Here is a 25,014-nt window from a genome sequence, read left to right on the forward strand (position 1 = left end):
ATTCCTTTCACTGTTAAATTCTACCACTGTTTGGAATTCAGTAAAGATTTCAACATGTCTATATTTCTCTTCTAACTTCAAAACATTTCTTTTCACATTTACTTTGTTACAATGACCACATTAAAACTTATATATCCAGTACAGATTTGACCCATATGTGATGAAATTCAGACTGACCTAGATAGACAAACTGCTTGGAGCCAGTATGTTCAAGTTGATTTCTTATCACCTTTTAACAGTAAAACTTCCTATCCCAACTAGTTCAACAATGCAGAATTCCCTAAACAGTATTTTAAATTTGATCTTTACACTTTATGATATCCAAGCCTTGGCTTAAATTGAACTTTAGTCTTAACATATGTCAGGATAGAGTGACAAACTAGGTTTTTCTCCTAGACAAACTTCCTCTGTAAAAATGCCAGAATGCAGGATCCCTTTTTTACAACTGTCCTAACATACTTAATAACATGCTATTGGAAAGGAGGTGCAAGTTTGATAAAAGAAGAAACACCTGGATAAAATCCTGGCTCTACCACTGACCAGCTAGCTATGAGGTCACAAAAAATAATTTTTTTCTCTCTTTCAGTTTCTTCACTATAAAGTGGGGACAAACTAACAACATGTTACAGGGTTGTTGTGAAAAGGTATAGTTTCCAACATAGCAAAGTGCTCCATATAGAATGGCTACTGATATGAGGTTTGAAATTCTTGTTTCCATAGTAATTGAAGAAAAAAATCAAAATATCCTTGTTCACCTATCCTAATTTTAATGCCAAAGCCTAAATAATAAAATGAGCATACTTGATACAAAAGTAGTAGGACAATCAAGCTTGTAAAACTGCTGTGAACATTCAGATACAGATTAACTGCATATGCTCTCTATTTAACACTCAATTTCATATCATCACTTATTCACATATTCACAGAATGCAAATCTAAGAATATGGAAAAGCAGTTCCCGTTGTACAACAATCATCACAACCCAATCTGTGTAACTATAAATGTAATAAAATTCAAGTTAAAAAAATAAAAAATAAAAATAAAAATTGAAAAAAAAAAAAAAGAGGAGTTCCCATTGCGGCGCAGTGGAAACAAATCCGACTAGTCCTTGAGGATGCAAGTTCGATCCCTGCCCCACTCAGGGATCCTGAGTTAAGGATCCAGCGTTGCCATGAGCTGTGGTGTAGGCTCAATCCCGTGTTGCTGTGGCTGTGATGTGGGCAGGCAGCTGCAGTTCCAATACAACCCCTAGCCTGGGAACTTCCATATGCCATGGATGCAAACCTTAAAAAGACCAAAAAAGAAGAAAAGAAATTATGTCTACATTAAACAATATTATCTAGGCCAGGGGTTGGGAAACTTTTCTCTAAAGCACCAAGCTTTGCTGACAACATATGACTCTATACTACATAGTCTTCTTTCTTTCCTTTTCTTTTAAATAAACCTTCAAAATTCTTTAAGTCTTTTACATTTGAAAATAAAATAAAATTCAAAATCACCGCAATTTGCTAGCTCTGTTCTAGACAAACATATTACTGCATCAAAAAACATATATGGGCAAAGGATGTGTCACATAATCCTAAATGTATTTCCATCTTAAATGGTCTTTGTCAATGTTTACAAGGTGAGCAACAGCCTCCTCTAAGATTGGGGCTGCATTCTGGTAAAATTTACACATTTGTTACAAAGTATTTCTTAAAATAATATAATACTACCTGACAATTTTCAAAATGAACAGCCACAATGAGCTTTCCTCCATAAAGTTTATCTTCTAAATTTTCAAGGATGGATGGTTCATGCTCTGGTGGATAGGTTTGCTTTAGCCAATCCATCCAAGACAATCCCACAAGTGACTGAATCTTTTCCTCACTGAATTTGCGCATTTTTATTCGGAATTCATTCACTTCAGGATCCTTCAAGGCATCAAATTCATGCAGACCTAAATAAAAGTTTTTAAAGGTGTCAATTTGAGTAGCCAATAATAAAGAGAATACAAAATATATTTAACAAAAACATACTTGGATGTTTGGTTTTTATGAGGCAAACAAAACTAGGCAGGAAAATATTACAGAAGATAAAAAGAATACTCAAGATATAATAACAAATTTCATATACAGAAGACAAATATACAATTAGATTTCTAAAGAATACAAACTTGGAGTTCCCGTGTTGGCACAGTGGAAACAAATCCGACTAGGAACCATGAGGTTGTGGGTTCAATCCCTGGCCTCACTCGTGGGATTAAGGATCCAGTGTTGCCATGAGCTGTGGTGTAGGTCACAGATGCAGTTTGGATCTGGTGTTGCTGTGGCGTAGGCCGGAGGCTACAGCTCCGATTCGGCCCCTATCCTGGGAACCTCCATATGCCAAGAATTTGGCCATAAAAGACAAAAGACAAAAAAAAAAAAGAATACAAACTTGAAACCTCTTAAAGAAATGTAGTTGGTTACCAATTTTACAAAGATCACTGAAATCACAGTACCATTTTAAAACCACATATGAAAGATCCAGTTTTGCTTTACAAATCAAGTAATTATATTGAAAACAGCTAAGAAAGGCTAAGAATCTGAAAACTTTACAAAATAAACCTACAACTCAAGTTATTACTTAACTTAAAAATCAATACTTAGGGAGTTCCCACTGTGGCTCAGCAAGTTAAGAATCCCTGGCCTCTGGGTTAAGGATCTGGTGTTGCCACAATTTGCAGCATAGGTCGCAGATGGATCTGGGGTTGCTGTGGCTACAGATTAAGCCAGCAGCTATAGCTCCAATTGGATCCCTAGCCCAGGAACTTCCTTATGCTGCTGGGGCAACCATAAAAAAAAAAAAAAAAAATTTCAGCACACTTAGGAGTTCTCTTGTAGCACAGCAGCTTAAGGATCTGGCATTGATACTGCAGTGGCTTGGGTTCACTGTTCGTGGCTGGGGTTCAATCCCTGGCCTAGGAACTTCCAAATGCCATGGGTATGACCAAAACAAAAATTAAGCAAACTTAAATTTTATAAAGTTTCAGTTCACTGTGAGTTTCAAGAATGGTTATCAATTAGTAAAGAATCTCAAAATATAAAATTATTCTTTCTTGTGTTTAATTGTGAACCACAGAGTTCCCATTGTGGCTCAGTGGTTACCGAAACAAACTAGTATCCATGAGGACCCAGGTTCAATCTCTGGCCTCGCTCAGTGGGTTAAGGATCCAGTGTTGCCATGAGCTGTGGCGTAGCTTGCAGAGGAGGTTCTGTTCTAGTGTTTACTGTGGCTGTGGTGTAGGCCAGCAACTGAAGCTCTGATTCAACCTCCAGCCTGGGAAGATCCATATGCCATGGGTCTGATCCTTAAAAGCACACACACAGAAAAACAGTTATTTCTAGAGTAAATATTAGCATCAATTTGTGATATTAAATATAGAAAAATTAAAATGTTTAAGTTGCATAATGCAGCTAAGGTAAAATCTGGTGGGTTCAAAATGATTTTGTGGATAGTTTTAAACCTGGAATAAAATATAATAATCTAAATTGGCTACAAATGAACAGTAATTTAAGCAGAGCAGCTTAAGAATCTTAGAGCTTCTTCCTCAGCAGAGATCACTGGTATTACAGATAAGGGAAGGGAAATAAGTACCTAATAGTATATAGATCTAACAAAAATCAACTCTTTATCTTCCTTTATTAACTAAAAGTCATGTCTAATCCACTTTCTAAATGCCTCTCAGCTCCGACTACTTTTCTTAGTTCCTGTAACCATTAACTTAATCCTGGCTATCATCATCCCTCCTTTGGATTAATTACCACATTAGTTTTTCATTACTTTTTCTACTCACAATATTAATCCCTCTAATCTATTTCCATTCTCCGTCCAATAATTTTTCTAAAATGCAAATGAGATCATGTTATGTCCCTACTTAAATCCTATCAAGAGGTTCCCAACTGCTCTTATAAGAGTCTACATCCTAAAAAAAAGAAAGAAAATGGGAGTTTCCGTCGTGGCTCAGCAGAAACAATTCCAACTCGGAACCACGAGGTTGTGGGTTCGATCCCTGGACTTGCTCAATGGGCTAAGGATCCAGCATTGCCCTGAGCTGTAGTGTAGGTCACAGACGCGGCTTGGATCTGGCATTGCTGTGGCTGTGGTGTATGCTGGCAGCTACAGCTCTGATTCGACCCCTAGCCTGGGAACCTCCGTATGCCTCGGGTGGGGCCCTAAAAGGACAAAGGGACCAAAAAAAAAAAAAAAAGAGTCTGCAGCCTAGATGGCTGTGCATGCTCTGAAGCTGTTTACCTCTCTGGTCTTCCTGCTTATCCTAGCTGTCCCTTAAGCAAAACAATATCAACTTCTTTTTTTCCTTTATTGGGTCATCCTTCACATGTGCCACTTCCATTTCTAAATCCTTTCACATGCTCAACTCCTAATAAGCACTGAAGGCTCAGATTGGCTGTATGTCCTCTAAGAGGATGTCGAAGACTCACCCAGTTAAGTGAACTTCCTTGACATATAGCAGTTTATACACTGTATTAACTGTCTGTTTACTGATCCATTATTCCCATTGGATGGTGAGCTCCAAGCCAACATCACTGAAGTTCACTGCTCTGGTCCCAAGTATAAACACTCAACATAAACTACTGAACTGCAATGCTACTGTTTCAGTAAATTTTTCAATATATTATAAATAAGAGACTTTTTTTTTGGGGGGTCTTTTTGTCTTTTTAGGGCCACACCCTCAGCATATGGAGTTTCCCAGGCTAGCAACAGAGCTGTTGCTGCGCCACGATGGGACTCCTGTAAGGTACTCTTAAGTTAACTATTAGAGTCAACTGAAAGTACAGATTCCTTTAATTCATCCAAGACTCACAATCCCAATCTCTCGGAATCCATTTTTTAAGAAACTGATGAAGCCTAAAATTGAGAACCACTACAAAGAGCTCTTAAAAATAGAAACTTTGGGAGTTCCCGTCGTGGCACAGTGGTTAACGAATCCGACTAGGAACCATGAGGTTGCAGGTTTGGTTCCTGCCGCTGCTCAGTGGGTTAACGATTCGGCGTTGCCGTGAGCTGTGGTGTAGGTCACAGACACAGCTCAGATCTGGTGTTGCTGTGGCTCTGGCGTAGGCCGGTGGCTACAGCTCCGATTCGACCCCTAGCCTGGGAACCTCCACATGCCGCAGGAGCGGCCCAAGAAATAGCTAAAAAACAAAACAAAACAAAAACAAAAAAATAGAAACTTTGCCAAAAATAAAAAATTAAGCTGGGAGTTTCCTGGTGACCTAGTGGTTAGGGTTTGGCACTTTCACTGCTGCAGCTGGGGTTCAATCCCGGGTCTGGGAACTAAGGTCCCCCATCAAGTCACTGCATGCCACAGCCAAAAGTAAAATAAAATAAAATAAAAGGGCTGATCAACATCCCTTCTCCAAATGATTAATTCTTTAAAAAAGAAAAAAAAAAAGTTAAGCTAAGTAATTTGGGGTTTTTTTTGTTTTGGTTTTGGTTTTTTTTGCTTTGTAGGGCCACAGCCACAGCATATGGAAGTTCCCAGGCTACGGGATGAATTGGAACGACAGCTGCTGGCCTACATCATAGCCACAGCCATGCAGGATTCAAGCCACATCTGTGACCTACACCACAGCTCATGGTAATGCTGGATCCCTGACCCACTGAATGAGGCCTGGGATCAAACCCACGTCCTCTTAAGGATTCGTTTCCGCTGTACCACATGGGAACTCCACACAAAGTAATTTAATTTTAAACCTAGTTAATTGCCTATATGCCTTACGGTATGAAAATCTGATAGCAAAGCTTAAATTTTTAAGATAAGACTACTATATAATTTAGAGTTTAATAAAAATTTTTGAAATTAAAAAAGTACTGAATGAACAATTTCTTCATACTAAAGATACAATTTTAAAATCCAACAGACTATATATTTTCTTCATTTGAAGATATGCCACAGCTTTAGACAGATTAGAAGAAAAAGGTAATGCTCAAATAAATTTTTTAGGATGCTGACAAAATCCTCTGATCAAGATTTACTATTGGGTGTTTGGAGAAATTAACACAGGAGTGACAAGTACTTCACTACAGAGAATAATCAGAACCCCAACAGCAGCTCTGTAAGTAATTATTTAGAATAAACATAGAAAATAAAATGACCAGGCATATCATCTTCCAGGAAAAGGTATTTTTAGACCCATCAGGGCAGTTATGTCTGTAAAGGTTCTATTGTTTTCTTTAGGGAGGAGGAGGCAGCAAACTTGTTCCTGAAGTTAAACTGAAATAATTGTTTATTGTTTTCTCAGGACGCATGACCTCACCAAATCCCGGTTGTAGTCATCAGATACAAATCAGCAACTGCAAAAACTGACTTGCTAGGTGTCTAAAGTAAAAATTGATTCTAAAATATTAAAACAGGCTTATTCAACTTCCTAAATGTTAACAACTGAATGTGCACATATGATATAATGCCAGCCATCCTAAACTGCAGAGGATCTAAAGTACAATTTATAAATTTTAAGAGTTTATAAACAGTTTAATTCAACACAATAAAATACTCCTGATATTTTCTTAGTCATTCAAATTGCATGGCAACTTCATTTATAAAATTTTGTACAATAAGCTTCAAGATACTAAATGAAATATATTGCACTGCTTACAGAAAGAGAAATTCAATTCTAATATATACTAGATCCGGGTGCTGTTGGTAAAAGGTAAAGTCAGAGGTGCCAAATAAAAAGAATTGTGTCCCATTTTATTTGAACTTTAGGTAGTGAATGACTTTTAGCATTAAGTGTATCCCACAGATCTGTTTTGTGTGTGTGTGTGTGTGTGTGTATGTGTGTGTGCTTTTCAGGGCCACAGCTATGGTATATGGAGATTCCCAGGCTAGGGGTCCAATCAGAGTTACAGCTGCCAGCCTACGCCAGAGCCACAGCAACACCATATCTGAGCTGTGTCTGTGACCTACACCACAGCTCATGGCAACGCCGGATCCTTAACCCACTGAGCAAGGCCAAGGATCGAACCCGCAACCTCATAGTTCCTAGTCAGATTCATTTCTGCTGGGCCACGACAGGAACTCCTCTCCTGTATTTTTATTGGTAAATCAGACAAGCATAGGTAGAGATGACGGTGGCTAGTGACTCCATTTGCTTTGGAGATCAAGACCTGAAGAGAGCACAATGATCTAAGTTTTTAAAAGATGGTAAATCTCGGAGTTCCAGTTATGGCTCAGTTGGTTAAGAACCCAACTAGTATCCAAGAGGATATAGGCTCAATCCCTGGCCTTGCTCAGTGTATTAAGGATCTGGCGTTGCCATGAGCTGTGGTGTAGGCTGGCAGCTGTAAGCTCCAATTAGACCCCTAGACCCCTAGCCTGGGAACTTCCATATGCTGCAAGTATGGCCCTAAGAGAAAACAAAACAAAAGGGCAAGAGACAAGAAAGAAAGAGAGAACGAAAGAAAGAAAGAAAAGAAATGAGAAGTTTCTGGAGTTCCCGTCATGGCTCAGTGGTTAACGAATCCAACTAGTAACCATGAGATTGCAGGTTCGATCCCTGGCCTGGGTGGATCCTTAACCCGCTGCGCCATAAGAGAGCATCCAAAAATTTATAAACATTTATTTCGGATTTCTGTACTTACTTTATCTCAGACTGGCAACAATTTACAGACCAGCACTGGTCCATGGACAACACCTTGCAAAGCAATGTCTCAGATGATACTTACTACGCAATGTCTCAGATGATACATTTTTATACATGTAGCAACAAACACATTAAAAATTCACACTAAGAATTTTTAAAATTACCTCTTCCTATAAGAACTCCAATTTTTGAGTCTAATTTTTCCCCTGGGTCACAACTCCTTGTTACTAATTTAAGAACAGGAAGAAAAGGCCTGACATCACAGAGTCTTCTTGTTTCATCTTCGAGCTCCTCATATACAGCTGTTTGATTCACACATGCAAACATATAGGAGTCAATTTCCATAAGGAGGTTAAACATTGGGTAATTGTGAACTTGCTTCCATAACATCTGCAGGAAAAAAAACAATAACACACTTTCTGAAATGTAATTAGTTGCTTAAGGGTACGAAGATATCTACAAGTATGCTCACTGCAGCACTCTTTGTAAAATTAAAAAGTTGAGGACAATTCAACTGTTTAGCAACAAGGGATTGCGACAGGAATTATGGAATATTAAAGAACTGTGAAAATAAAATGGGAAAACAAGGTAACATAGAAACTAAACAACTATACCATATTAAGGTTGGCTTCTTTTAAAAACAGTAAATTGAGGGAGTTCCCATCGTGGCGCAGTGGTTAACGAATACGACTAGAAACCATGAGGTTGCAGGTTCGATCCCTGGCCTTGCTCAGTGGGTTAACGATCCGGCGTTGCCGTGAGCTGTGGTGTAGGTTGCAGATGCGGCTCGGATCCTGCGTTGCTGTGGCTCTGGAGTAGGCTGGCAGCGACAGCTCCGATTAGACCCCTAGCCTGGGAATCTCCATATGCTGCGGGAGCGGCCCGAAAAATGGCAAAAAGACAAAAAAAAAAGTAAATTGAGGGAGTTCCCTCATGGCTCAGTGGGTTGAAAGATCCGGCACTATCACTGCTGTAGCTCTGGCTATAGCTGTGGCAAGGGTTCAATCCCTGCCACAGGTACAGCCCAAAAAATTAATAAATGAAAATAGTAAATTGCAAGAAAATATGAATAGTATTAACCCATTTTTGTAGAGCAGTATAAATGGCATGATGAAAAAATCGCATTAAAAGTGAATATCTATAAAGAATAAGAATCAGTAAAAATGTCCATATTGATATTTTTGTGAACATAATTTCTAATCTAAAAAAAGAACATTTCAAGTATGTATCATCCATCATCTCCATTCAAAATTTATATTATTTTTGTCCTAAATTCTTCCATTCACCAGAGTTATCTCTATTGAATAGCAGTGCCCTGTCAGGATGAGCACAGTTGATCTCTCACCATCTCCTCACAAGTCTCCTCAATGAGATCAGATAAAAGAAGGTCACCATACAGACACAAGATGGCTTGTATTTTTTAATTGCAACCAAGGCAAAAGTCAATAGCTGAGGGATAAAAATTGGGGCAAATCCTCAGATTAAGTTATATAAACAAAGAGGAGAAATGAATGTTAGGCAACAAAAAAAGTTAAGTTGAACTTCATCAAAAATAAAACCTTTTTGGAATTTTCCTGTGGTACAGTGGGTGAAGGATCTGACATTGTCGCAGTGGCTCAGGTAGCTGGCTCAATCCCTGCCTGGGAACTTCCATATACCAAAGGTGTGGCCAACAAATATATATATATAAAAATATGTGTGTGTATATATATATTACGCTAAATGGCACAAAAGGTCAACTACTGCGTGATTCCACTTATTCACTTATATGAGATAGCTGGACTAAACAAATTGGCAAGAGTCAGAAACTCAAATAGAGATTACCAGGGACTAGGGGAGGGGAAGTTTATTATTTAATAAGTACAAAGTCTGTGTTAAGTCCTTTAAATGGATAGTGGTGATGGGTTGGGCAAATCATGAATAAACTTAATACCACAAAGCTGTGTGCCTAAAAAAGACTCTATTGGTAAATTGTATGTGATGCATATTTTACAATAAATTCTTTTAGGAGTTCCCATTGTGGCTCAGCAGAAATGAACCCAGCTAGTATCCATGAGGATGTGTGTTTGATCCCTGGCCTTGTTCAGTGAGTTAAGGATCCAGCACTGCTGTGGCTGTGGTGTAGGCCAGCAGCTGCAGCTCCAATTCGACCCCTAGCCTGGGAACCTCCATATGCCGCAGGTGTGGCCCTAAAAAGACAAAAATAAATAAATAAATAAATATTTTTACAGGAGCAGATTATCAATAGTTAATTCAGTTTCTGCTATAGTCACCTGTCACTGGTGACTGTAAAAATAAGTGCACTCTCTGCACTTGTAGGGTCCCTAAAACAAAAATTTTTTTTCCCCACTTTAGGGATCATGCCGTTTTAGAATTCTCATGACTTCTGAATGAAGAGGCTTGGAAAAGAATTAAGGGCTGTCCAAAGTCAACAGCTTTAAAAAGGATTATCACAAATACTTCTTAAAATATCATAAACTCTGACTGCTATATTGGGGCAGCTATTTGAAAAACATTAAAGAGAAAGTTAAGAAAAATCATTTTAAGTTGTAGTCCTCACAAATCAATAGCACTTACCAATTCACTTGAAAAAATAATCCAACAAAACAGGGAAGCCTTGTTATGTAAAAGAATTTGCTTTCAAAGGAGGACATACCATTCATTACTGGGGAAAAAATCTAGTGAACAGTAGGAAACCTTTTCTTCCCCCAGAGTGACCATGAAAAGTAGTGGGGGTGGGGACGGAAGATGGATAAGAAAAAGGGAAGGAAAAGGAGAGAAAATACAACTAACCAAAAGTCACATTTAAAAAATAAATAGGGGAGTTCTCATTGTGGCTCAGCGGAAATGAATCTGACTAGTATCCACGAGGACACAGGTTCGATCCCTGGCTTTGCTCAGGGCGTTAGGGACCCAGTGTTGCCACGAGCTATGGTGTTAGTCGAAGACACAGCCTGGATCTCTCAATGGTATAGCTGTGCTATAGGCTGTCAGCTATAGCTCTGATTCGACCCCTAGCCTGGGAACCTCCATATGCTGTGGGAGAGGCCCTCAAAAAGACAAAATAATTAAATGAAAAATAAATAGGGAGTTCCTGCTGTGGCTCAGTGGCTTAAGGACCCAACGTTATCTCCATGAAGATGTAGGTTTGACCCCTGGCCTAGTTTAGTGGGTTAAGGATTCGGCACTGCCATAAGCTGCAGTATAGGTTGCAGATGCAGCTTGGATTTGGTGTTGCTACAGCTGCGACACAGGTATCAACTTAAGTACCGATTCAATCCTCAGCCCGGGAACTTTCTATATGCCACAGGTGCAGGCATTAAAATTAATTAATTAATTAATTAATAAGCACTTTTTTAAAAAACATGTGACAAGCTCAAAGACAATAAGTACAAAGATCTTAACCTCAAAATAAAACTTGCTTTGATGATGCCAAATTTCTTTTGATAACCTGAACAAACTTTTCCAACTAGTTAACATAAGCTAGTTTGTTAAGCTAGGTATCACTTATAGACTTAAAAAAATTAAAAGAAAGTGTGAGAGTGCGTATGTTTCAAGACAAAGTATGGATCAAAATCTTTAAAATGTAATGATTTATAGGTTAAACTTCCCTCAAATTTATCATATGATTTACATTAATAAATTTCTTTTTTGGCTGCACCTATGGCATGCAAAAGTTCCTGGGCCAGGGATCAAATCTAAGCCACAGCAGCAACCCAAACCACAGCAGTGGTAATGCCAGATCCTTAAGCTACTGAGCCGCCCAGGAACTCCTATCAATTTTATAACAGAACATTTTCTCCTAAATGATAGAGTAAATAAGCTATGTTAATAGCAATTTTACATGGTAACATTACCTGCTTAATATAGGAAATGGTAGCTTCCCGAGGTACCTCCAACTGGATATAAATCCCAGTGGGTAAAAGGAAATCCACAGGTATGGAGCCATCAGATGCTATCTGTGAATCCACTGCCCAGATGTCAAGGATGTCTGCCATAGCAGGAGGCATTGTGAAGCGGAAGCACATTCATAACCATGAGGCCCTAGAAATCAGTAAGTGAATTAATTAGCCAAATTTTATACTAAAACATGATAAACTACGACAGTCCATAATTACTCCTTGAGTTTCAATATAAAAATTAATGTAACAGGAAGCCAATTAAATTAAGCAAGAGTAAGCTACCATTACTTAAAAATACTTCTGGTTATCACTAGGTAAATTATATATACACACCACACTAATTCAAATTCAATGTAAATATACAACATGTGAAAGATGAAAAGAGTACAGGGTCCTAAGAATTCAGTTAATAACCACTCTCCAGACTTTACTTAGATGATTAACACTGACCTCTTCGGCCATGTTTTTCTTGGCAAATTCTATGAAAATGGCAATTAAGAGCCCCTTCTTCCAAAAATAATTTTCTATCAATCTCATGTGAGAAATAAAATGTCATGAAGTTAGTCCCATGACCCACCACCAAAGTATTAAAAAGATCAAACCCCTCAAACCATCTGTAAGGCCCTGTGACTCTGGTCCTATGCTTCTCTGACCACTTACTTGTAGCACTTACCCTTGTGCCACAAGTGCCTTTTATCTCCTGCTGCTAGACCTATGTTCACAGATATTGCTGATGCTTCCCTAACAAAAATCACTATTCCAACAAATGAACTCTTCAAGTGGACCATTTAAGTCTCATCTATTCATTAAAGGCTTCCTTCAAGAAGGCAAAACAGTAATGCTGGAAGGAATGGGCACTCAAGTTAAAAAAAAAACAAGGTTCAATCCCATTTATTCAAAAAAATGAAAGTGTCGGAGTTCCATCATGGCTCAGTGGAAACAAATCTGACTAGCATCCATGCGGACGGAAGTTCGATCCCTGGCCTCACTCAGTGGATTAAGCCGTGACCTATGGCGTAGGTCACAGACTCAACACAGATCTGGCATGGCTATGGCTGTGGTATAGGCCAGCAGTTACAGCTCCAAAACTACCCCTAGCCTAGGAACCTCCAAAAAAAAACGAAAGTGTCATGTCAAAAGAAACAGGCACCAACTTGAAGCACTTTTGAGCATCAAAAACAAAAATGACATGTATAATTAAAACATATCAAATATATACAAATATGAACCAATAATGATAGAGAAAAACCCTTTTGGTCTACTTTGGAGACTGTTTCGAAACAACCTTGGAAATACAAATATGGATTAAATATTAGATGATTGAAACAACCTTGGAAACATAAATATGGATTAAATATTAGATGATTTTTAGGGAAACACTCATTTTGTGAGGTATAATAATGGAATGTTTGTTATGTTTCCAAAAATCAGTCTTTATCAGTTCACTTAGATGTGGGGGTGGCAAGGATGGACTGCGGGTTTGGGGATGGCACATGCACACTGTCGTATATGGAATGATTGGCCAACAGTGACCTGCTGTATAGCACAGAGAACTCTAGCCAGTATTCTGTAATAATCTATGTGGAAAATGAATCTGAAACAGAATGGGTGTGTATATGTATGACTAAATCGCCTTGTTATAAAGCAGAAATTATCACAACCTTGTAAATTAACTATATTCAATAAAACTTTTTTAAAAATTAAAAAATAAATAAATCAGAGATGCACAGTGAAGTATATAGAGAGGTAAAAATGACATTATGGGGAGTTCCCATTGTGGCTCAGTGGTTAAAGAACCCTACTAGCATCGATGATGACCTAGGTTCAATTCCTGGCACCGCTCAGTGGGTTAAGGATCCCGCATTGCTGTGGCTGTGGCATAGGCCAGCAGCTACAGCTCCGATTGGACCCCTAGCCTGGGAGCCTCCTATGCCGAGGGTATGGCCCTAAAAGACAAAAAAAAAAAAAAATGACGTTATGTTTGGCATTTTCTTTAAATTATTCCATTTTTTTTTAAAGTGAATGGGTAGTTGATTTCAAGATAGGTACAAAGGTAATTCAATGTGAAGAGGGATAGTCTTTCAGCCATCTTTTCAAAGAGACTGATTGCACCTCACAGCAACAGCTCCCCAGATTCAAAATTATAACCTTCTCTGGTATTGGAGGGAGAAGCACTATAGTAGACTTAAGAATTTCTTGATGTAGCAGGTATATCTAAAATGGATTATAAATGTGAATTCATGGGCCCGTACCTTTCCTACTTTCTAGGTATCTGGCATTCAAAACTCCCACACATACTACCCTTAATCCAGCCTTGCTGAACTGCTGCTTCCAGCATATTCCTTACTTTCTCCTGTCTCCTACTTTAAACCTATTATTCCCTCTCCCTAGGATGTTCTCAGCTACATATCTCCTGACCAACTCTTACTCTTCTAGACTTGTGGAATTTTCCCTAATGCTCCTCTGTGCACCCAAGCACCAGGGTATACCTGTTGTCAAAGCAGGAGCATACTATATTGAAATTTGCTGCTAGCACCCAAACCTCCTATTACTTCCAGCTCAATAAATGTTTACTTCTGGCTGAATGAACGGATGAAATTCTATGAAAGTTGCTAGCAGAACAATCATATTGGATCATCAAAAATGTGATTTAAATCATTCTTGACAGGAAAAAATTAAAATACGTAGCCTTTAATGTAGTCTTTCAGCACCTTGTCTAAAAAAAATACTATAAACAGCTTCCAAAGATGACATCTTTATGGGACATCAAGCTAATATTTTACCAATATATAGATAAAGTGCCATATACATCTAAATCTCCTAGAACTCCTTATGTTTAAAAACTTGAAATGATTTAATTCAGAAACCACTTGTCTACCTGCATAAGATGTAAGCAACATGTTTTGTATGCTTTTATATATCTAGGCTATATTTCACAATTGAAATGAAAATAATTACTTAAAAACTGGCAAAGCAAGTTGCAACAGCAAGTATTTTACTCTTGCCAACTCAAAATACATGGTAGAGTTTAATCCTTTTGCTTTACAGTTAATCGTGCTCTTTGCTTAAAACAACATCACACCAATCTCCAAAATCAATTTCCCTATCTTCAATTTCAAGGACAAAATTTTCATATTCAAAATGTCAACTTTTTGAGGTGAAATCTTCAGAAAGATTATAATGATTCATCAAAATAATGATGATGCTTAAAAAGCAATACTGTGTTTGAATGAGACCTAGAAATGTTTTCCTCAACTAAGAGTAAATTATAAAAAGAAATATAGTTGGCCCTCCATATTCACAGGATTCATATCTATAGATTCAACCAACCATGAATTCAACAAACCACAGATCAAAATTTCAGATACACAGGGTTGACTGTATTCATCGTACTACATCTTTTAATGAGGGACTTAAGTATTGGCAGATTTGGTATCCGTCGAGGTTGCCAGAACCAAACCTCTAAAGATACTGAAAGTGAACAATATTGCAATGTCACATCCAAGTACATAAACTTCTACCTTGATATTATCATATTAATAGTCTGAGTTAGAATGGCTGTCAGACTTTGAAAACACTATTACAGACATATAGCATGTAATTATAGTCTATCATATAGGTTGTTCTTAAGTGTCACTTTAATAAAAGCACATTTATTAGACCAGTTCTCAAGGCTTTCAAAGTACTTTAAGCTAAATATTACCTAGGAGAATAGCTTCCAATCCTCTCACATTCAGTACTTTTTAAACAAGTATTTTAGGAGTTCCCGTCGTGGCGCAGTGGTTAACGATCTGACTAGGAACCATGAGCTTGCGGGTTCGGTCCCTGCCCTTGCTCAGTGGGTTAACGATCCGGCGTTGCCGTGAGCTGTGGTGTAGGTTGCAGACGCGGCTCGGATCCCACGTTGCTGTGGCTCTGGCATAGGCCGGAGGCTACAGCTCCGATTTGACCCCTAGCCTGGGAACCTCCATATACTGCAGGAGCGGCCCAAGAAACAGCAAAAAGACAAAATAAATAAATAAATAAATAAACAAGTATTTTATAAATACTTTAAAAATATGAAATGAAATCAATATAATTTACATACATATATACCCAATTTTTAAAAAATCATATAATGTCCTAATTGTAATATAAAGTGAAAATAAAAGAAAATAATAATGCATATTTCATTATGCAAATACTGAACATAACCATAATCCTGCAAAATATAGCCAGAAGTTTGAATCTATACATAGAATCACCATGGATATAACAACTGCAAATACAGACTGATCTAGGTTGTTGTACTAATGGCTACTGGGGCCACTGATTTTCAAAATCTCTATCCTCCAAAATTAATGTATTAAAATCATGTAAAAATACTTTATAATTTTATATAATTACAAACTTCAGATCTAGGCTCAGATAATAGTAAGACTTTTAACCATTACATGATAGTAGCATCTCCCCAAACCACTGTATCAACAACAGGTATAACAAAATCACCCCCACAAATTTCAAAATAGGAGGGACTTGGCAGTTCCCACCGTGGTGCAGTGGTTAACGAACACAACTACTATCCAGGAGGACACAGGTTTGATCACTGGCACCACTCAGTGGGTTAAGAATCTGGCATTGCCGTGAGCTGTGGTGTAGGTTGCAGATGCAGCTCAGATCCTGCATTGCTGTGGCTGTGGTGTAGGCTGGCAGCTACAGCTCCAATTCAACCCCTAGCCTGGGAACCTCTATATACCGCCGGTGCGGCCCTAAAAAAGACAAAAGTCAAAAGAGAAAAAAGAGGAAAAGAAAAAAGAAAAAAAAAAGAGGGACTTCGCCCTGTCCAATTTCAGAATCACTACTCTAGGGTAATTCCAACTATTTCTCAAAGTATTAATGGGGCCTCCAAATTTATCTAGACCTAATTATAGTCTGTATTTAAAATAGTACATGAACTATTTTAGGAAACATGGAGTTCTCTTTTGTCACAGTGGTTAAGGATCCACTGTTGTCACTGCTATGGCTCTGGCTACAGCTGTGGTGTAGGTTCAATCTCTGGCCCAGGAATTTTTGCATGCCACATGTCACAGGCGTGGCCAAACAAAAAAATAGTAAAGAACATAATTTACCATACACTTCTACGTAGCAATCAATAATGTTTCTTATATTTGGCTATGTTGTCCTTGACTAATTCCTGAAGGGTAAAAGAAGCTCTAAGAAACTTTAGCCGCTTAACTGATTAGAGGAATGTAAGACCAGTATTAACAAGCTCTCATAGTTTTCAAGACTCTTAGTAAACATAACGATGAGGTAGTCTAACTAAAACCACATGGTAACTTGCAGTACTTCACGCAGAGCTTCAAGAACACTTTCAAGGTAGATACTGAGAGTGGGGCATACTTACAAAATGTGCTGTGTTGTAATTAAAAATAGTATATTCTGTTTTGGGGGGAGCACACGTGTGGCATATGGAAGTTCCCAGGCTAGGAACTGAATCAGAGCTACAGCTGCCAGCCACAGCCACAGCAACACGGGATATGAGCTGTATCTTCAACCTACAGCACAGCTCGAGGAAACACCAGATCTTTAACCCACTGAGCAGGGCCAGGGATGGAACCGGAATCCTCATGGATACTAGTCAGATTCGTTTCTGCTGAGCTACAACAGGAACTCCAAAAATTATATATTCTTTATCTGACCTAAAACTGACACTTTTGCTAAACAAATAAGGTAACAAAACAAATGGTAGCAGGTTAAGTCTTTTATAAAAATATCTTGAAGAAAATTAAATTACTACTACATAATTGAAAATAAAATATATTCTGAGAGTTCCCATTGTGGTGCAGCAGAAATGAATCTGACTAGAAACCATGAGGTTGTGGGTTCGATCCCTGTCCTCACTCAGTGGGTTAAGGATCCAGCATTGCCGTGAGCTTTGGTGTAGACTGCAGATGCAGCTCGGATCCTGCATTGCTGTGGTGTAGGCCAGCCGCAGTAGCTCTGATTCGACCCCTAGCCTGGGAACCTCTCCATATGCCACAGGTGTGGCCCTAAAAGGACAACAAAAAAAAGAAAAAAGAAAAATTACTTTATCTTTTCCCTTTTTTTTCTTTCTTCTTTAAAGGAAATATTCCTCATAGGGTTACCCTAGCATAGCAAGCACAAGACCCTACCTCAGTTTAGTATCTCTCTTTTGTTTGAGCATTAAGCAAATGATCAAAGGCTGAGGAAAAGCATGAAACTACTATGAAAACAACTTTTCAAGGAAGCTATCAGAAGGCACAGGAACTTCAGCAGTGAAAATTAACTCTACTAATTCCTTAGACTGTAATTACAAACCCATATCCTGTCAATTGTTCACTGGTAGAAAGAGAGGAAAGGGTTTAAACGTTCTCAGCTTCCCTAGCAATGTGCCAGTAGAACTATGATTTTACTTCTTTATCAAGTGCTAAGCAGAAACCAACATAAACTTGTTACAGAGACGAACAAGTAGTTCAGACAAAACTTCACTGGAAAATCATGCAAAAAATTTTAAGAGATTGAAATGAAATTTTTAAAATAATATTAAATGCAACAGTATTTGCTGAGTGTTTAAACTCAAAGTTCAGGTTTCAACCACAGACAAGAAGTTAGGATTTTGGGGGCGGGGGTGGGGGTCACCAGAGGCATGTAGAAGTTCTGAGACCAGGGACTGAACTGGAGTCACAGCAGTTACCCAAGCCACTGCTGTGACAACACCAGATCCTTAACCTGCTGAGCCAGGGATCTTGATTTATTTGCACTTCACTCCCACAGCCATCCCCACACCTACTATTGAAAAACAACAACTCGGCCTTATTTATTGATTTGTTTACAATGAAGTATGCATTATACTGAGCACTGAAAAACTGAAAGGTACAGAATTCAATTTGTTAAAGATAGTTATTTTATCTGAATCAGTGTAATTCCATCTAAGAAATACCTTTAAAGTAATTCTACAAATCACTAAAGAATAACTGGCAAGGAGTTCCTGTCATGGTGCAGCAGAAACGAATCCGACTAGGAACCATGAGGTTGCGGGTTCGATCCCTGGCCTTGCTCAGTGGGTTAAGGATCCAGCGTTGCTGTGAGCTGTGGTGTGGGTCACAGATGCACCTCGGATCCTGCGTCACTGTGGCTTAGGTGTAGGCCAGCGGCTGCAGCTCTTATTAGACCCCTAGCCTGGGAACCTCCGCATGGGCCGGAACCTCCATATGCCGCAGTTTCGGCCCTGAAAAGACCAAAAAAAAAAAAAAAAAAGAATAACTGGCAAGACATTACTTATACCATATCATTTACACTGAAATAACATTTTAAATGTATCCTTTTAAAATAGAAGGTGGCACTTTAAATAGCTTTTAGAAAATATCTGCAGGGAGTTCCTGTCATGGCTCAGTGGTTAACAACTAGGAACCATGAGGTTGTGGGTTCGATCCCTGGCCTTGCTCAGTGGGTTAAGGATCAGCTCCGATTAGACCCCTAGCCTAGGAACCTCCATATGCCACAGGTGCAGCCCTAGAAAAAAGCAAAAAGACAAAAAAAGAAAAAAAGAAAAAAGAAAATATCTGCAAATAGGCACTGACCCTTCAAAAATTTTTAAACCTACTAAGCTGATAATTTTCCTATTTAAAAACTTGAATTCAAAAAAATTTTCAAACACAAAGCAAAATATACAAACAGGACAAAATGCAAATAACCTAACTGTCCAAACATGAAGAAATAGACAAATAGTGATACACCCACTTGGCATACTAAGCAACTATTTATAATGAAGTTTGCCAAATGCGTACAATACTACAGAAATGTTTATAAATGATATGGAAAGATCAAAGTATAAAGCAGTACAAAAAGTATTATCAGAATTCTGTTTACTATAAAAAGGAAAATACCATGAGTACAACCTAATTCATGGAAATACAGGCTGGAAAACCAGAGGCTGGAAGGGGGAGAGGGAAGAAGGGGGAATTAGATGATGATAATCAAAAGGTGTAACCCTTCAATAAGAAGATGAATAAGTATCATAAATATAATGTACAACATGGTAAAAATGACTAACACTACTATACGTTACATATGAAAGTTGTTAAAAGAGTAAACCTTAAGAGTTCTTATTCACAAGGTAAAAAAATCTTCCCTTTGGTATCTATGTGAGATAATGGATTTTCATTAAACCTACTGTGGTAATCATTCCATGATATGTAAGTCAAATCATTATGTTGTACACTTTAAAATTATACAGGGCTATATATAAATTATATCTCAACAAAATTGGAAGAAAAGAAAGAGATTAAGACTGGAAGGAAATACACTAATATTGCTCAAAAGTAACTACAAATAAATACTTGCTTTTTTCAATGTTTCATTAATGAGAGCATATAGATTATATAATTTTAAAAAACTTTTCAATTATTCAGTAAACTTAGAATGATCCAAAGGAAATACTCAGGTTACAGATACTCAATCTATTATTAATATGTCTGTGTTCATGAGTACTTCTAAACTACAGATTTTCATTCTTAGTACTTAATGTTATCCATGAATGCAGAGCAATTGTTTAAAACCACAACACTTAATATACCAAAATGGCTAACCTAGACACTAATAAAACTAACCCTCATCTTGCTTAAGCAATTCCTCCACTTCAAAATTTCCCCAACAAGCAGTCTATAATGCACAAACAGCTGGGAACCATAGTAAATATCCTGAAGAGGACAGCATATATCTAATATTAAAACAAAATCAATTTTTAAAAAATGTATATTATTACTATAAAGTTTCCCGTCAAAAAAAAAAAAAAAAAAGATTACTGTCCTAAGGTCTTAAAGGACATAGCTCCAAAGTATAAATTTCAAATTCAATAAATGAATCATCTCAGATAAAAATTATCTAGCATGTGGGAATGCCCCTGTGGCACAGCAGGTTAGGATCCCGCCTTGTCACTGCTGTGGCCCTGGCTACTGCTCTGGCATAGGTTCAATCCTTAGCCCAGGGAAATTCCAAATGCCACAGGAGCAGCCAAATAAATAAATAAGAGTATTTTAAAAATTAACTACTATGCAAATCTTACTTTTTCTATTTTGAATGTTTAACATAAAGTCTAACGTTAAGTCACTGAACTCATCATTCTATCATTCTCTTTAATCTAATAGAAGTTTCCTCAATATTGGAAGAGTGTCACAAAGATTTTATTATTGAAATACTAAGTGGTCGTTTTTATAATATGATTTCACCAAGATGTTTTCTGCACAGCTTCGATTTTATAACCTTGGATAACTTACTTAAATTCTCTGACATTCACTTCCTAATTTATGAATAATAATAGTAATATCAACCTTGCAAAGTTAACGGATTAAATAAAACACCACATACAGAAAAGCACTTTGCATAGCATTTGACATAAAAAAAAGTACTCAATAACTAATGACTAATATTAATTTATAGTAAGATTTATTTCTTTCCAACAAAAGAAACAGCCATTTGTCCTATTCAATTATCAGCCTGGTTTGCTTGATGTGAAAGGAATTAGAGCAGAATTTCTTGGATAACTTTTTTTTTTTTTTTTAATTTAGGACAGCATTCGCAGCTTACAGAAGTTTCCAGGTTAGGGGTCGAATCGGAACTGCAGCTTCCAGCCTATGCCACAGCCACAGAAATGCCAGAGCTGAGCTATACCACAGCTCATGGCAACACTAGATCCTTAACTCAATGAATGAGGCCAGGGATCAAACGCACATCCTCATGGATACCAGTCAGGCTCATTACCCCTGAGCCACAATGGGAACTCCAAGAGCAGTATTTCTTAAACAGTGGTCTCTAGTGACCTACAGGTGGTTTGCTCACATGCATTTCCCAAAATTAATTATAGTTTCAATAGAAATGCCACAAAACAACTCCATATTGGCAGAACTGTGTAGTTTAATTTCCCTTGGGGAACAGTTAATACTTCTAAATCTTAGCAAACATATTTTACTTAATTTCTGCTATAGAATTTACTTTTGTTAAATATTTATTACTATTAGGTTGCACCATTTATTTTATAAACAGCAGCTCAAAAGCAATTCAAAGAGATCGAAATTAGAAGGGCAAAGTTTAAAGTTACACTCCTTATAGAAAAACAAATACAATTTTCACAACTGCCAAAAAAAGGTTCCAATGATAACATTAATGGCAATACTCAGAAAGAAGGCAGAATGAGCTACCGTAAAAATTCCTACATCAAAGTGGGTACTGCATAATATCAATGGCATACAACATGACAGAGCAATTCCTGCCTTGTGCGTATACTGGTAGAAATTTTGCTTTATGAAAGCCAAAACCCCTGGAGTGTCTATCAGTGTTCAGTGACTTTTTGTTCTGTTTATGAATGAAAAGCCATGAAACAAGAGTAAGAATTTCTCATTTTGTTGGTTATTTTGCGAGCCATGATACAAAATCAAAAGTAGCAGATATATGTACTACTCATGGAATATAAGTTACCAGTACAACATCCCTGTGTCAGGTTTTACCAATTTGTATCCCTACTACACTGGTAGATGTACACAGTGTACACAGTATCCATAAGCCACTATAAGGTACCAAATTACACTGGCCAGAATGGCCATCATCAAAATGGGAATGTCAACTGGTGCAACCACTGTGGAAAACAGTATGGAGATTCCTCAAAAAACTAAAAAGAGAATTAACCATTTGATCCAGCAATCCCACTCCTGCCACTCCTGGGCATTTATCCAGAGAAAACCATGACACAAAAAGATACATGTACTCCAGTGTTCACTGCAGCACTCTGTACAATAACCAAGACATGGAAACAACCTAAATGCCCACTGACAGAGGAGTGGGTAAAGATGTGGTACATATACACAATGGAATATTACTCAGCCATTAAAATGGAAAGAAAATTGTAATGTATACATGTAAGGATAACCTGAGCCCCCTTGCTGTACAGTGGGAAAATAAAAAAAAATAAAAAATAATAAAAAGGAAAGAAATAGCAGCATGTGCAGCAACATGGATTGACCTAGAAATTATCATGCTAAGTGAAGTCAGTAAGACACTGAGACACCAACATCCAATGCTTTCACTTACATGTGGAATCTAAAAAAAAAAAAAGGACACAATGAACTTCTTTGCAGAACAGATACTGACTCACAGACTTTGAAAAACTTACGATTTCCAAATGAGACAGGTTGGGGTGGCAGTGGGATGGGCTGGGGGTTTGGGATAGAAATGCTATAAAGTTTGGTTGTGCTGATCATTGTAAAACTACACATGTAATAAAATAAATTGAGTAATAAAAAAACTCAAATACATTCCAATTCCAAATAAGTTTAAGTTAAACAACAGTTTATCAGATAATGCAATGTCCTAAGTGACTTCATAGAATGCTGACATATCTATTTGCCGCCTGTTAAATTAAAAATTATTAGAAATAATGATTTTCCCATTTTAATGTATTGCCGCTATTAGTTTTTCCATTAAAAAATTCTATTCTCAGCACAATCTGTGTACTAACATTATGTATGCAGTATTCAAATAAAAGACATTCCGCTTTTAAAACAAATTAAATTAATGGTGTAGTCTGGTTCATCTCTGTGGTGAAGCCAGTTCAATCCCCAGCCTGGTGTAGTTAATTAATTAAATTAAAGCAACTGTTGTCACCCTCTCTCAATTCTGGAGTGTCAATGTTTCTCATTTCTAATTGGTATGATATCCTTCTCTATTAAGAATTTTTATGCAGTAAGGATTTAGGTCTCTACAAAATCAGTAACAGTCGAGGGTAATCCGAGAGGCCTACAGTCTCTCCATAGTCTGAGAATTATAGTCTTGAGGATCACACAAAGCACCAGAATCTCAGCAGCAGTCTATGCTTTAGTAGGTTTAGAAATGCAATGAATCTCAAAGTGCACAGGGAACATTAAATCATAAGGTGCTCTACATACAACTCCTACTTTTTACCCTACTTTTTTTCTAACTCCTTCCACTGACAATCACTGAACAGATAATAAGGTTTGAAACAAGCTGTATAAATTAGCATTGTTGACTTAAAAGGCATTAGGGAATTTTATTTGTTTGTTTTTTCTTTTTGCATCTTCTAGGGTCGAACCCGAGGCATACGGCGGTTCCCAGACTAGGGGTCCAAATGGGGCTGTAGCCGCTGGCCTACGCCAGAGCCACAGCAATGTGGGATCCGAGCCATGTCTACAATCTACACCACAGCTCATGGCAACGCTGGATCCTTGACCCACTGAGCAAGGCCAGGGATCAAACCCACAACCTCATGGTTCCTAGTTGGATTCGTTAACCACTGAGCCACAACGGGAACTCATATTAGGGAATTTTAAATAACTCCCATATTCACAACAATTTTTTAAAAGTTATTATTGTCAGATAAAAGTATAAACAGAAATTTAGATAAATAATCCATAACAATGGTATTCTAATGGGGAGTGGGGATAGGTCATTATTGGTGTTATTTCTTCAGATTAAACAGGCTAATGAAAATTTAATTCAGCAGATTCCCGGGTCTAAAGAATGCTAACAATCTTCCTACAAAGATTATAAAAAATAAAAGTCGGAGTTCCCGTCGTGGCGCAGTGGTTAACGAATCCGACTAGGAACCATGAGGTTGCGGGTTCGGTCCCTGCCCTTGCGCAGTGGGTTAACGATCCGGCGTTGCCGTGAGCTGTGGTGTAGGTTGCAGACGCGGCTCGGATCCCGCGTTGCTGTGGCTCTGGCGTAGGCCGGTGGCTACAGCTCCGATTCAACCCCTAGCCTGGGAACCTCCATATGCCGCGGGAGCGGCCCAAGAAATAGCAACAACAACAACAACAACAACAAAGACAAAAAAATAAAAAAATAAAAATAAAAGTCACATCACCTCCATTATTCCAATACATTGTATACTGCTAGCCTCTTTAAGATACTCAATTTAAAGTCTGTCAGTCAGTTTCTGATACCAAAGGAGACAGGTTTCTGGGGGTGGGGGGGTAATGGTCTGGGGGTTTGGGATGGAAATGCTATAAAATTAGTTTGTGATGATGGTTGTACCACTATGAATATAATAAAATCAATGGCATCCCCTCAAAAAAACAGAAAAAGAAAAAAAAAGAAAATAGATACTCAATTTAAATGGTTTTGGAGTTCCCATCATGGTGCAGTGGAGACAATCCAACTAGGAACCATGAAGTTGTGGGTTCGATCCCTGGCCTCGCTCAGTGGGTTAGGATTCAGCATTGCTGTGAGCTGTGGTGTAGGCCGAAGATGTGGCTTGGATGCCACATTGCTGTGGCTGTGGTGTAAGCTGGCATCTGCAGCTCCGATTGGACCCCTAGCCTGGGAAACTCCATATGCAGCAGGTGCAGCCCTAAAAAAAAAAGATAAAATAAAATTCAATGGTTTTAATTCAAATATTTAAACTTTTTATCAGGTAATGCTAATTAATTATTTCAATGTTCCTAGTTTTCAGTCTGCTTTCTTCTGTTCTATTC

General features: G+C 37.9%; 1 protein-coding gene across 4 annotated transcripts in view; it reads right to left on the reverse strand.

The window, feature by feature from the left end:
* PIK3CB (phosphatidylinositol-4,5-bisphosphate 3-kinase catalytic subunit beta) overlaps positions 1–25,014 on the reverse strand; it is a 178,604-nt gene that overhangs the window by 93,404 nt on the left and 60,186 nt on the right. For all 4 annotated transcript variants that reach the window (XM_047783338.1, XM_047783354.1, XM_047783345.1 and 1 more), the window contains 3 exons: positions 11,486–11,672; positions 7,793–8,018; positions 1,716–1,939 (listed from right to left, as the gene is read on the reverse strand). In XM_047783338.1, the coding sequence (XP_047639294.1) occupies positions 1,716–1,939; positions 7,793–8,018; positions 11,486–11,656 (621 nt within the window). In that variant the 5' untranslated portion in view covers positions 11,657–11,672. The remainder of the gene's footprint in view (positions 1–1,715; positions 1,940–7,792; positions 8,019–11,485; positions 11,673–25,014) is intronic.

The sequence above is a fragment of the Phacochoerus africanus genome, chromosome 1 (genome assembly GCF_016906955.1).
Source record: "Phacochoerus africanus isolate WHEZ1 chromosome 1, ROS_Pafr_v1, whole genome shotgun sequence".
Classification (NCBI taxonomy): domain Eukaryota; kingdom Metazoa; phylum Chordata; class Mammalia; order Artiodactyla; family Suidae; genus Phacochoerus; species Phacochoerus africanus.